Consider the following 12591-nt stretch of genomic DNA (forward strand, 5'->3'; position numbering starts at 1 on the left):
GTTAAAGAGTTGCAATGCTGCTTTGTCCCAGTTCTCTCTCATATTCATATGTGCAAAGAAGAGGGAATTATGTCATACAAGGATAGGAGAAGCCAGCTTTGCCAAAATCCCCACTTCTACATATATACTAAAGAGGAACAGGAATGCTGCAAATGTATTTTGCATCTGTGCAGAACAGAAGGATCAATTTTATTGGAAGTCTCACTATTACTGAAATGGGTTCTTGTAGGCAGGCCAGACCCTAGCAAGGTGCAGGGAACTTCCTTCACACCAAGGGTGCCCCAGTCCTTTCTGGGCAACATTCCTAGGGTAACATGCCAGGTATGGGAAGGTCCATAGGCAAAGCAATGAATGTAAATGTTACCTAGTTTCTAGACACACAGACACACAAATGTCCTTCTATCCATCCATGCAAGCAAGCAAGCAGAAGGCATCATCAGAGTGCATTGGTGGCTGCCTGACACCCATTGGGGCTGGTAGGGCAGAAGACAGGATACCCCACAGCAAATGGAGCTGGAGCAGATGACAGGCAGATCCAATTAATTCTACTTCTGTTTATTCTCTCTCTGCTCAGTTCTACAAGCATGCCGGTCACACAAGCATGCTGGTCAAAGATGGATTTAACTCTTTATTAGAAAAAAACACAATCTTCACATACTTGATTTGAGTGTCAGGCCAACAAGCACAGCAGCTCATTGCCCGTACTCATACTCCATGAAACTCAGTTGCCAAGACTGAAAGTCCCTGCTTCCCACAGTCAGGGCTTTTCCCAGGCAATCAGACTCTGCTTACATGTAGTCAACCTCTACTCCACCCTTTTCGTGCCTCTTTTGGTTCTGGGAGACAAGGGGGGAAGGGAGCATGTTGCATCAGGAGAGGGAGACACCCTTGCTTTTTCACCAGCCCGACTCATGTCTGCCTCTTGGCGTCCCCACTTCCACCCTCCTGCTTCTGCGTCTGCCACTGATTCTGGGCTTCTCTCTGCCACAGGCTCTCCCCGCTCACTAAGCCCTGTTACCCAGTCTTCTCCCTCTTCTCCCCTGACCACTGATCATCATCCCATCACCACTCACCAGGCTCTGAGCCTTCTTCCCTTGGGGGTTCCCCAGCTGGATCCTCCCACCAGTCCATGACAGTAACACTGACACTATGGAGGAGGAAGCTGGCAAGCAATGCCATCCTCTGCTGGTTGTAAGGAATGAGGCAGGCAGGTGGGGACTGGCTGAGGGTGGAATGTGTTTGGTGGGACAGTGTGCCACGTGCTAATTCACCAACCTCCACTGTCAAGAGTACACACCCTGAGGCATCATGCCTCTACCTGTTGCTTGGAATTGCAGGTGGGGAGGGTGCTGTTGCACCTTCAGGTCCTGCTTGTGGACGTCCCGTAGCCATGGGGCTGACCAGTGCAACAACAGGATGCTGAACTAAGTGGTCTATTGGCCTGATCCAGTTGTTGGTATCTGCCTCGAGAGACAATGGAGCTCACACAATGGGAATGAAGTCAAACCCGCTGAAGAACCACAGCGCCTGCTGTGGCTGCAGAGAGTGGTAGCTCATAACCGCTGTCTCCTGTGTTGTTTTTTGCTGAGTTAGCAAGCCTGGGCAGCATAGGAGGCAACTCCTGTGGGCTGAAGTCTCTTCGGCCCTCCCAGTGAAATTCCCCCCCCCCCATGTTGAGGGATATTTCAAGTGGTGTGTGTGCACCACATCATGTGATCAATTATGCAGGATGGGGCTTGCCTGCTCCCCCCCCCCCAGGTTGGCACCCCTGCTGGACAGCGTGTCTGGAGGTCCTGGGCTGCCCAGATGACAAGACCCTCCTCTGAGCCTCCCTGATGTGGTCCAAGGGAAGGCAGAGCAATATGTTTGGCACCAGCAGGGCTGCAGGAGTTGCCTTCTCCTACTTTCCCAGGTCCATTTGTCCCTGTCCCAGTAGGGCTGTTCTTATTGAAGGACACCGATTCCACCTTGCTGCTGTCAGCCAGAAAATGCATTTAAGGACACACAGCCTGTTCCTTCCTGAGGTTGCCTGGGGAACACCCCGTCTGTGTCATCGCACGTCACCCAGGTGCAAACCCACCCCACATCGTTCCGTAAGCGAAGCCCTGCCCCCTCCTTCCAAGGTTATAGCCGATCTCCATCGCGCGCTTCTCCCAATGCGCCCCATCCTCTGCAAGCCTTGGCAACTTAGGATCGGGGCTTCCTTGTATTAAGGCATCATAGGCAGCCGAGGCTCACCCCCTCCCTGGCTGCCAGGGGTCCCTCAAAAGGAAGGAGCACAGAACTCCCCCACCCTCACACATTGCCACCGCAGTTCTCTCTGCGGTTCCTCCCTCCAGCTCGGGTCCAATCAGGGCACTGGGAAGCGGCTGTACGTAGATGCCCGCGTTTCCCCTCCCTCCCTCTGTTCCCACGTTAAAGCCTGCGCGGTATAAAAACCGGCCATTTAATTTGCTCGGTCTCAGTGAGCCGGCAGCCTGCTTTCCATCTCCGTGTGTGCAGCCATCTCCCCTCCCTACGTCTTCTTTTCCGATCGGATCTTAAAGCAGTTTTTGTTTCACTTTTTCCCCGAGCGCTCAACCTTCTTGCCACCGGCATCATGACTGACGCGGCTATTTCTTTCATGAAAGATTTCTTGGCGGGCGGCGTGGCAGCCGCGATCTCCAAGACAGCGGTCGCCCCCATCGAGAGAGTCAAGTTGCTTCTTCAGGTACCACGGGGTGGGTGGGTGGCTGGGTGGAACCGCGCGCCTTTCGATGGAGAACGGTGGAAACGATTTGGAGAGGGTGGAGGGAAGAAAGAAGGGGATCTTTTAAGCAGTGGCTCTCACTGGCTTTGAAGTCTGCTGGGGACGAAGAGGGGGCCGGGCAGGGATTCCTCAAAAGAGGTCATAGGCGGGTCGACTGAGTTGAAAGGCCTCTTTTGTCCAGACTGCGCTGGGACGTTCCGTGCGCTATGGCGCGACAGGCTGATCCTGCGCTCTGCCTTTGTCTGAAGCGCTGCGGCCTCGTGGCTTATCCCAGCTCCTCGGAGATGCGAGGGAGTTTTTTTAAAAAGCCGCGGTTCTCTTCCCTACCTTCCCCACCAAGGTCGCGCCAAGGAGATGCAGGCCGGAGCATCCTTTGTTCCCTGCCTTTGAACCCAAGAGAGCAACAAAATTAGATTTCCAGCCTCAGTTCTGCGCCAGCCCTGCCGCCTGCCCAGGAAAAAGGCTCTTGCTGACCCTGGTAGAGAGTGTGGGCCGCAGCTTTCTCTGGCATCAAAGTTCAGCCCTAAAATTCTATGCTAGGCTTGTGATCGGGGTTTCGTATGGCCCAGGCCTTGGTGATGGTCCGAGGCAAGCGGTCGACCTCTGCCCGCCCCCGTACCAAAAGGAACACGCAGTTCTTTTCTTCCCTTTAAACGTGCCGGTCGAAGGGGAGGAAACCCCACACTCGTTGGCAGTTTGCGTCGGAGCTGCTGCTGGCGAAAACTAGTTCCGCTTATGCAAATCCCCGCCTGGCGTTGGATTAGTTGCGGGGGAAGGAGAGGCTGGCAAGGAAGGGCAACGCGAGTAAATCGCGGCCTGTCCCCGCAGAGAGCCTGGGTTGCCTTTCTCTCTGCTACCGTTGCGGGCAACCTGCCACTTGGCAACGTGGCTGCATCCAAGCAGCATCGCCTCGGAATTGGAGGAGGCACGAAGGTGGCACTTCATCCCCTCCAACGTGCCATTGCTTTTGGGCAAAGCCCAAGGTCTTTGAAGTGGAGACCCTTTGGAGCTTGGGAGTAACCTGGCTGTGTAAATGAGAAGGAGGCATATAGCACATGGTGCTAAAACCTGTGATAAAAACTCAAAACTCCATAAAAATCTTACTGAGGGTTTTATTTCAAAGAATCAACCCCAAAGTTTGGGCAGGTGACCTTGAAGGCAAATCTCTAATGGACACCAAGTTGAAACTGTCTTGCTACATAAATGGGCCACCTGACAGGTCTTTGTATTATTGTTGCTTCATCAACAGATTGGCTCCCTGCATATGGGAAAGTAAAACGTCAAAATTTAATTAAACTTGCCTTCCAAAAACTAGGGTGTTGTAGCAAGAGAAGGTCTGTCAAGGTCATGTGGGTGGATTGAAAGTACTGATCATAACCTATGGTAGGGGTCTGCAACTAGAGGCAGGAGGGCCAGATCAGGCTCCTTATGGAGTACTCGCAAGAGCTGCCAGTTGCCAGAGATGGTAGATGGGAAATTGAGATGTGTTGGCCATTTTATTTGGGACACAGGTTTGTCGTGTCACCTTCCAGTCCCTCCTGTGGATTTAGAACACTGAGCTGTGGACACCTTGGGGCCTTTATGAGATCTGGAACACCTTGATGATCTGGGCACAACCCCTTGTAAAAGAGGTCACCTTGCAATGAAGTTATCATTGGCTGGATTACAGGCATTGTCTGGCTATCTTGCCAGAGGCTAAATAGAATGGAGCCTGAATACAGATTTGAGAGATGACCTATCAGGTTCAGCAAGGATACAGGATTCTCTTATCAGACTGAGATTCTATTCTATTCTTCTTTTTTTAAGCCTACCTCTCTCTTGTCTTGTTAAGCTAAAGTTTAATCTCTGCCTGAAGGCCTGGTGTTTTCCTGAAGCTTACTTTGAGTCCATGGTGATCACTCTTGCTTTCATGCCTCAGAGGCAAAAAACTGCACTTAAACTTTATGTTAACATAGGTCTGAAAATGATGGTTTGTGATTAGGCCTGGGTCAAGTGTGCCTAGAAAGGACAAAAGGGGCATTCAGGTTCTTTCTCCTATTGTAATAGGCCAGAAAGAAGAAACTGAAACTTAATTCTTTGTCATCAGTGTATACAGTGGTACCTTGTGGTTGTTGAACAGCTTGGCTCCCAAACACCGCAAACCTGGAAGTAAGTGTTCCGGTTTGCGAACGTTTTTTGGAAGCCGAACGTCTGACATGGCTTCCAGTTAAGTGCAGGAAGCTCCTGCAGCCAATCAGAAACCACACCTTGGTTTTCGAACGGTTCCGGGAGTTGAATGGACTCCCGGAATGGATTAAATTTGACAACCAAGGTACCACTGTAGTTCTAAATGGTGGAAGAAAAATGCACAGTCCCTGCTTGCTGTATTTGTGAGTCAGAAAGAATGATTCAGGCCCTGTAACATGATACTTCTAACTTGAGCCTTGCTGTGCGCTACTTGGTTTCCCCAATAACCTCCCTTTATTCGGTTACAGCAGGCACCGGGAACCTATGGCCTTCTAGATGTTATTGGACTTCAATTCCCATCAGCCTCCCCCAGCCCAACAGTTGGGAATGAGGGGTGTTGGAGTTCAAGTGGCAGCCAGTAGTCTTCTTCTGGAAAGAAATGTTGCCACAACATCTGTTATATTAATCTTCATTATCATATGGGTGACGTGCCTGTATTTGAGTATTTAAACTATAACTTCCAGTGTCTCTGGACAGTTCAGTTGGTTAGAGCATGGTGCTGATAATGCTAAGGTTGCAGGTTTGATTCCTGTATTGGACATCTGCATATTTTTGCATTGCAGGGGGTTCAACTAGATTATTGTCAGGGTGCCTTCCAACTCTGATTCTGTGTGTAAAGAATGATGTACTATGTTTTCTCACATAGCTTGATACTGATTGTTCTATTGTTTAAAATATATGTTTAAGTTGTTTAAGTATATTTCTAGAGGGGATGCAGGTGGTGCTGTGGGTTAAACCACAGAGCCTAGGACTTGCTGATCAGAAGGTCGGCGGTTCGAATCCCCACGATGGGATGAGCTCCCGTTGCTCAGTCCCTGCTCCTGCCAACCTAGCAGTTCAAAAGCACATCAAAGTGCAAGTAGATAAATAGGTACCGCTCCGGCGGGAAGGTAAACAGCGTTTCCGTGCACTGCTTTGGTTCGCCAGAAGCGGCTTAGTCATGCTGGCTACAGGACCCAGAAGCTGTACGCCGGCTCCCTCGGCCAATAAAGCAAGATGAGCGCCGCAACCCCAGAGTCAGTCACAGTCCCTTTAGCTTTATACATCTAGAAGGGCCACAGGACCTCCCCCCCCCCCCGGGCTAAGTTAGAGCTTTGGTCCATGTTCTGGAGAAAAATGAGCAACTATGCTAGATTTCTTAAGCTTGGGAAGAGCCACATTGCCAGTGAACATTGAGGCATTGACAGTGAAAGGGTTTTTAGGATAGTATTTAGGAGCCTAAGGAGAAGACTACAGAGAGATAAATCCAGTTGTGGCATAGCAAGTCATGGTTAAAATGATAGTCTTGAAGACACCTCAGTTTTAACCATGGTTTATGAACCATGGTATGGGACACGGGTGGTGCTGTGGTCTAAACCACAGAGCCTAGGACTTGCCGAACAGAAGGTTGGCGGTTCGAATCCCCGCGATGGGGTGAGCTCCCGTTGCTCGGTCCCAGCTCCTGCCAACCTAGCAGTTCAAAAGCACGTCAAAGTGCAAGTAGATAAATAGGTACCGCTCCGGCAGGAAGGTAAACGGCGTTTCTATGCACTGCTCTGGTTTGCCAGAAGCGGCTTAGTCTTGCGGACAAACGCCGGCTCCCTTGGCCTATAGAGCGAGATGAGCGTGCAACCCCAGAGTCGTCCGCAACTGGACCTAATGGTCAGGGTTACCTTTACCTTTTATGAACCATGGTTAACATCAGCTATGGTTTGCTATGGCTTAGCCATGAATTACGTCACTGACTATGCAGCCAGACTTAATGTCCACTTTCCATTTTGGCAGGTGCAACATGCGAGTATGCAGATCACAGCAGACAAGCAATACAAGGGCATCATGGACTGTGTGGTCCGGATCCCTCGAGAGCAAGGTTTCCTGTCCTTCTGGCGTGGTAACTTGGCCAACGTTATCAGATACTTCCCCACACAGGCCCTCAACTTTGCTTTCAAAGACAAATACAAGCAGATCTTCCTGGGTGGCGTCGACAAAAGAACCCAGTTCTGGCGTTACTTTGCTGGAAACTTGGCATCTGGTGGTGCTGCTGGTGCTACCTCTCTGTGCTTTGTCTACCCTCTCGACTTCGCCCGAACCCGTCTGGCGGCTGATGTGGGAAAAGCTGGGGCTGAGCGTGAATTCAAGGGGCTTGGAGACTGCCTGGTCAAAATCTTCAAGTCGGACGGCCTTCGGGGACTGTACCAAGGCTTTAACGTCTCTGTCCAAGGCATCATTATCTACAGAGCTGCTTATTTTGGTATCTACGATACTGCAAAAGGTAATTTTCTTGGGCTTTTGCTGGGGCCTTTTGGTAGTTTTATATGGCTTCCCATTCAAAGTTCGGAAGTATGGATGCTCAAGAACAGCATTTCCCCTTATTTCTGATTTCTTCACTTCGCAGGGATGCTTCCTGATCCAAAGAACACACACATCTTGATCAGCTGGATGATTGCTCAGTCGGTTACTGCTGTTGCTGGCCTGACCTCTTATCCCTTTGATACAGTTCGGCGGCGTATGATGATGCAATCTGGTCGCAGAGGTGGTAAGTATCAAAGCCGCTGCAGGGGCAAAGAAAGCACAGCTGGTTTTGCTAGATCTTTTTGCCACCTCTGTGATGTCTGCACAGTCCCACATATGTGGGACCTGTGGCTGTATACCTAGCAGGGACATGGGTGGTGCTGTGGTCTAAACTACTGAGCCTCTTGGCCTTGCTGATCGGAAGGCTGGCAGTTCGAATCCCCACGACTGAGTGAGCTCCTGTTGCTCTGTCCCAGCCCCTGCCAACCTGGTTCAAAAGCATGCCAGTGCAAGTAGATAAATAGGTGTTTCTGTGCGTGTGGTGTTTCTGTGCGCTCTGGCTTCCATCACGGTGTTCTGTTGCGCCATAAACAGTTTAGTCATGCGGGCCACATGACCTGGAAGTCTGCCTTTCCACAAACACCAGCTCCCTTAGCCTGAAAGTGAGATGAGCACCGCAACCCCATAGTCGCCTTTGACTGGACTTAACTGTCCAGGGGTCCTTTACGTTTACCTAGCAGGCATGTTTTGGGGGCACAATGCATTGTCTACTTTACCAGACTGAAAGTGTGTCCCTTCTAGCTATGTGTTGTTGGTTCTTGCTGATGATAATATCTTAAGTTCAAGCTTGGCTCTACTACCTGCTTTTCCTTGGTGGAAATCATAGCTAGAGCTTGTTTCAAACAAAAGCATGCAACTCTTGTAGATGACCAACTTTGTTCTGAAACTTCACACAGGTAAATGGAGTGTTGTGGAAGGGATGTTTCTTGCTAAAGGACAGAGGGACTGGTTTATAAAAGAAAAAAGAGCCACACTGCCTTCTGGAGTGTCTCTAAATTTTATTAGAATAGATTGAGCATAGGCATAAAATGGACTGCTTCTTGGCTGATGGGTCTGTTATGTTAGCTGCAAGTGTACCAATTCTACTTCAAAATAAAAAATCCTATAGGAGAAATGCAAGACCTAAAAATTTGAGGAAGATGCTAGACTTCTGGAAGCCAGGGTAAAGCTGTCTCTTTGGTCTGACTTTTGCTCCTTTAGTAATCTCTGCAGCAATAGAGAGCCAGGGGAGTTTCTGTTGTGTGAGAGCAGGTGGGCTAAATGTCCTTTAGATACATTCTGTGTATATGATCTCTCCCAGTCTTAAACAGTGAATATTTGTTAAATACATAACTGGAAATTACCCAAAGGTCATCCAGCTCACCTGCTGCATGACCAAGTCAAGTAAACTCATGCATCTCAGTTTCACCATTTAATACAAGCTCCTAGCATCTGTCCATTTCTCCCTTCAAAAGCTTCCAGAATAATTAGAGGGTTGGATAGTTTAAGAGGGAAAGCATTCTTTACCACTACAGGGTACTTTTGATAAGTACTTCCAATTTGTACAGACCACAAGCACTGCAATCTATACAAATTCCAAACATGTGGCCATTAACTAAAGGAAAACACATTTTATCATGCTGGGCAAGATGAGTGGCTCGAAAGGCTGTAGCTCTGCGGAAGAATGCCTACTTTGCATGCATTTGATCCCTGGGATCGCCAGGTAGTGCTGGAAAAGATTCCTGACTGAAACCCTAGAGAACTAAGGACAGCCAGTGTGGACAGCACTGAGCTAGGTGAACCAGTGATCTGATTTGGTACAAGGCAACTTCCTATGTAAGGGATGCGGTTGGTGCTGTGGGTTAAACCACAGAGCCTAGGACTTGCCAATCAGAAGGTTGGCGGTTTGAATCCCCGCGATGGGGTGAGCTCCTGTTGCTCGGTTCTTGCTCCTGCCAACCTAGCAGTTCGAAAGCACGTCAAAGTGCAAGTAGATAAATAGGTACCGCTCTGGCGGGAAGGTAAACGGTGTTTCCGTGCGCTGCTCTGGTTCACCAGAAGCGGCTTAGTCATGCTGGCCACATGACCTGGAAGCTGTACGCCGGCTCCCTCGGCTAATAAAGTGAGATGAGCGCCGCAACCCCAGAGTCTGTCACGACTGGACCTAATGGTCAGGGGTCCCTTTACCTTTACTAACTTCTTATGTTCCTAGGCACCCTTTTCCCTTTAAATATGTGCTACAGTATTAGATCCTTATTTCTGTTTGGCTACATGTGGTAATAAGTGGCCTTGAATGGCTAGCACACTCGGCCAATGGGAGAATTTTGTTCCACTTCCTACTCCCCTGGTGAACAGCTGCAGATTATCCCAGAAGTAGGTTTGTTGGACAGGGACAGATCTACCATAAAACTAATGAAGCTTAAACTTCGGGGCCCCTAATCCCAGAAGAGTCCCAGAAGTTACTTTAGTCCACGTTGCTTAAAATTTTTGGGTCTAGTAGATCTATTTTGAGTTCCACACCTGGAAAACTATAAGGCATAGGAAAAAAATTGTTCACACCAGTGACTTTGATATGTGAGATAATCCAGTGCAGTGGTACCTCGGGTTACAGATGCTTCAGGTTACAGACACTTCAGCTTACAGACTCTGCTAACCCAGAAATAGTACCTCGGGTTAAGAACTTTGCTTCAGGATGAGAACAGAAATCGTTCTCTGGTGGCAGCGGGAGGGAGGCCCCATTAGCTAAAGTGGTACCTCAGGTTAAGAGCAGTTTCAGTTTAAGAACGGACCTCCAGAACAAATTACGTTCTTAACCCAAGGTACCACTATACAGAAATTGTAACCAAAATCTGAGATGCAGTAGTTAATAAAATAAAAATAAAAATTGTTATCTGTTGTGGAACAACCCAATTGAAGAAGGTAACAGTAGCTACCCAGGCCTCATTGCTGTTTGTTACAGGGGGCCCATAACAGTTCAAGCTTCAGGGGCCCCCTAATGTAGGCCTGCCACTGGTGTTAGGTATTTTTACCCTGAACACAAAGTAAACATGGTAGATAGTGGGATGTAAGAGTACTATGTCTTCACCATTCTTGCCTTTGGCTCAGCCCTCTAGTTCCCTTGTCCTGCTAATGACTTAGTCCATAACTAAGCCTATTCCTTCTTTATCTCGCCCCTGATTCCACTTTACTCCATTCCTGTCCCCCCCACCCATGTTGAATGGTAGACTTCTCGGGGCTTCTTCCTAAACTCATGTTTTGCATGCATTCATGCTGCACAAATCAATATGTGTGTGGAAGCCAAACAGAACAGCAGGATTGCAGTATGCATCAAAAGAATCACTTGCTCTTCCATGCCAAGTTTTCTTTTTCTTTTCTTCTTTAGCTGACATCATGTACTCTGGTACAATTGATTGCTGGAAGAAGATTGCCCGTGACGAAGGAGGCAAGGCTTTCTTCAAGGGTGCTTGGTCCAACGTCCTCAGAGGAATGGGTGGTGCTTTTGTCCTAGTCTTGTACGACGAAATCAAGAAATACACATAAGCTACTCCCCTCCCGGATGGCACTTACTATGTTATGTTCATGGACTGCGTCAAAACTATTTATCAGTTCCTACTGAGGTTTCTACTGGTTGGCAGAGGGCCACCGTTCTACTTGCCTGATCCATTTATCAAGTTGTTCCCCTGACAATGGGACTCAAACTTTATTTTTGTTCAGTCACTTCTGTTAAAATAAGTTTGAGATAAATAAAATTTAAATTTAAAAACAGAAACAAAAGTGCTTTGATTCTGTCATTAATAACTTGAATTATCCACAGCTTTGAGTCGTACCGTTAAATCGATGAGCATTTTGCCAATGGTGCCAGTATTATGTGGATTGCATCTGGGAAGACTTAATAAGGGTGGTGGTTTTATTTTTGCAGTATATTTTGAAGCATGGAGCTTTAGTGCTTGCTATGGGGCTTTCGGGGGGGGGGGCTTGAGTAAAATGACCTTGATTGGTCCTTCTCCTAATGAACCCGCCTCCTTGCCCTGGCCACCTCTACCAATTTACATAGCTTTGTCCTCTGGGCCCTACTGGCATAACCACCCAGAGGGAGAGTGTGAGCCAAATCTGCTCTCCAAGCACACAAGCAGTGACAGGAGCAAGCAGGAGGAGGCACTGATTGGCCACTTGGAAGCAGGTGGGCCTTAGCAAGGTCTCCAGCAATACTGATGCTGGCTTCAGCAAGAAGGGTAATGAGTGGTATTTTCTGAACAGCTAATTGTCCAGGAATTTATAATTTTACTTCTTAGTTCTGCAAAAACTAATATAAAACAATAGCCCAAGTAACTGTTTAGAATTACTCACGTACTGCATTGGGAAGTTAAGGTTACGATATCCAGGAGAAAATATAAAAGCCATCTTCATTCATCCCAAATCACCTTTCTGTTAATACCTGCGAGTCACAGGTTGGTTATAATTATGTTCACCTCTAGCAGCAATAGATGATGGAGCTACTCCAGGTGGCATGAAAATCATTCATAGATCTCTCCCTATACACATTGAACTGATCTTTTTGTTTTTACTTCTCCACAAGTTTTATTCTCCATCCATCTTGATACCATGATTCCAGCGTTTGGGGGACATAGTTCTTTCCAGGCTAGCTGCTGTCAATAAGAATGCTACCTTTCCCCTTTTTTATGGTATGATTGATTTTAAATTAGGGAGTTACTTAACATTGTATAGGCTTGGCCAAGTGTGTCCTTGTATCCTGCTACCCTTCCCTTTCCCATCTTTTATGGCTCAATATAATATACAACATCTCAGATTTGGGGTGGTTTTGGGCCCTGTTGGACAAAATGTGCAATGACAACATTGCACTGACTTCTACACCAGATTATAGTGTCTACTCTGTTAAGAGCCCAGTTTATAAGTAAAGCGAATCCATTGACCTGTTACAGAGGTTTTTAAAAAACAAAAATAAAGCTTTAAGATGTCAACAGAAGAAAATAAACATGGGGCTTTTATCTTTAAATTTCACAGGTAAGATTTAACTTTATGCCTAGTATGCAAACATAAAACATACTGGCAGGACTTAATTTCACTTATAGATTCTATTCTATACCAATAGAGTAAATGCAGATGCTGGGAGGATTATATTATAGCTAAAACAGGGCCACAGAGAAACAACAAGGAAGAATTGGCAAGTTAGGGAAAACCCAAGGCTTGTAGAAGAATGAGTTGTTTTAATTCCCCACTAGGGGGGAAAAGATTGCAAATGTTCCATTGAGGACTGATCATACTGAGTGGATACAGAATGCTAAATC

The 12591-nt window shown here is 47.6% G+C and overlaps 1 protein-coding gene across 1 annotated transcript; it reads left to right on the forward strand.

The window, feature by feature from the left end:
- The first annotated feature begins 24 nt into the window (after positions 1–24).
- On the forward strand, positions 25–11059 carry SLC25A5 (solute carrier family 25 member 5). Its single transcript, XM_083486591.1, has 4 exons — positions 25–2710; positions 6740–7226; positions 7350–7490; positions 10668–11059. Exons 1-4 carry the CDS (start codon positions 2600–2602, stop codon positions 10823–10825), a joined length of 897 nt encoding a protein of 298 aa, XP_083342717.1. The 5' UTR covers positions 25–2599; the 3' UTR covers positions 10826–11059.
- Positions 11060–12591: the final 1532 nt, after the last annotated feature.

Source organism: Podarcis liolepis (genome assembly GCF_965112155.1).
Source record: "Podarcis liolepis genome assembly, chromosome: Z".
Taxonomy (NCBI): domain Eukaryota; kingdom Metazoa; phylum Chordata; class Lepidosauria; order Squamata; family Lacertidae; genus Podarcis; species Podarcis liolepis.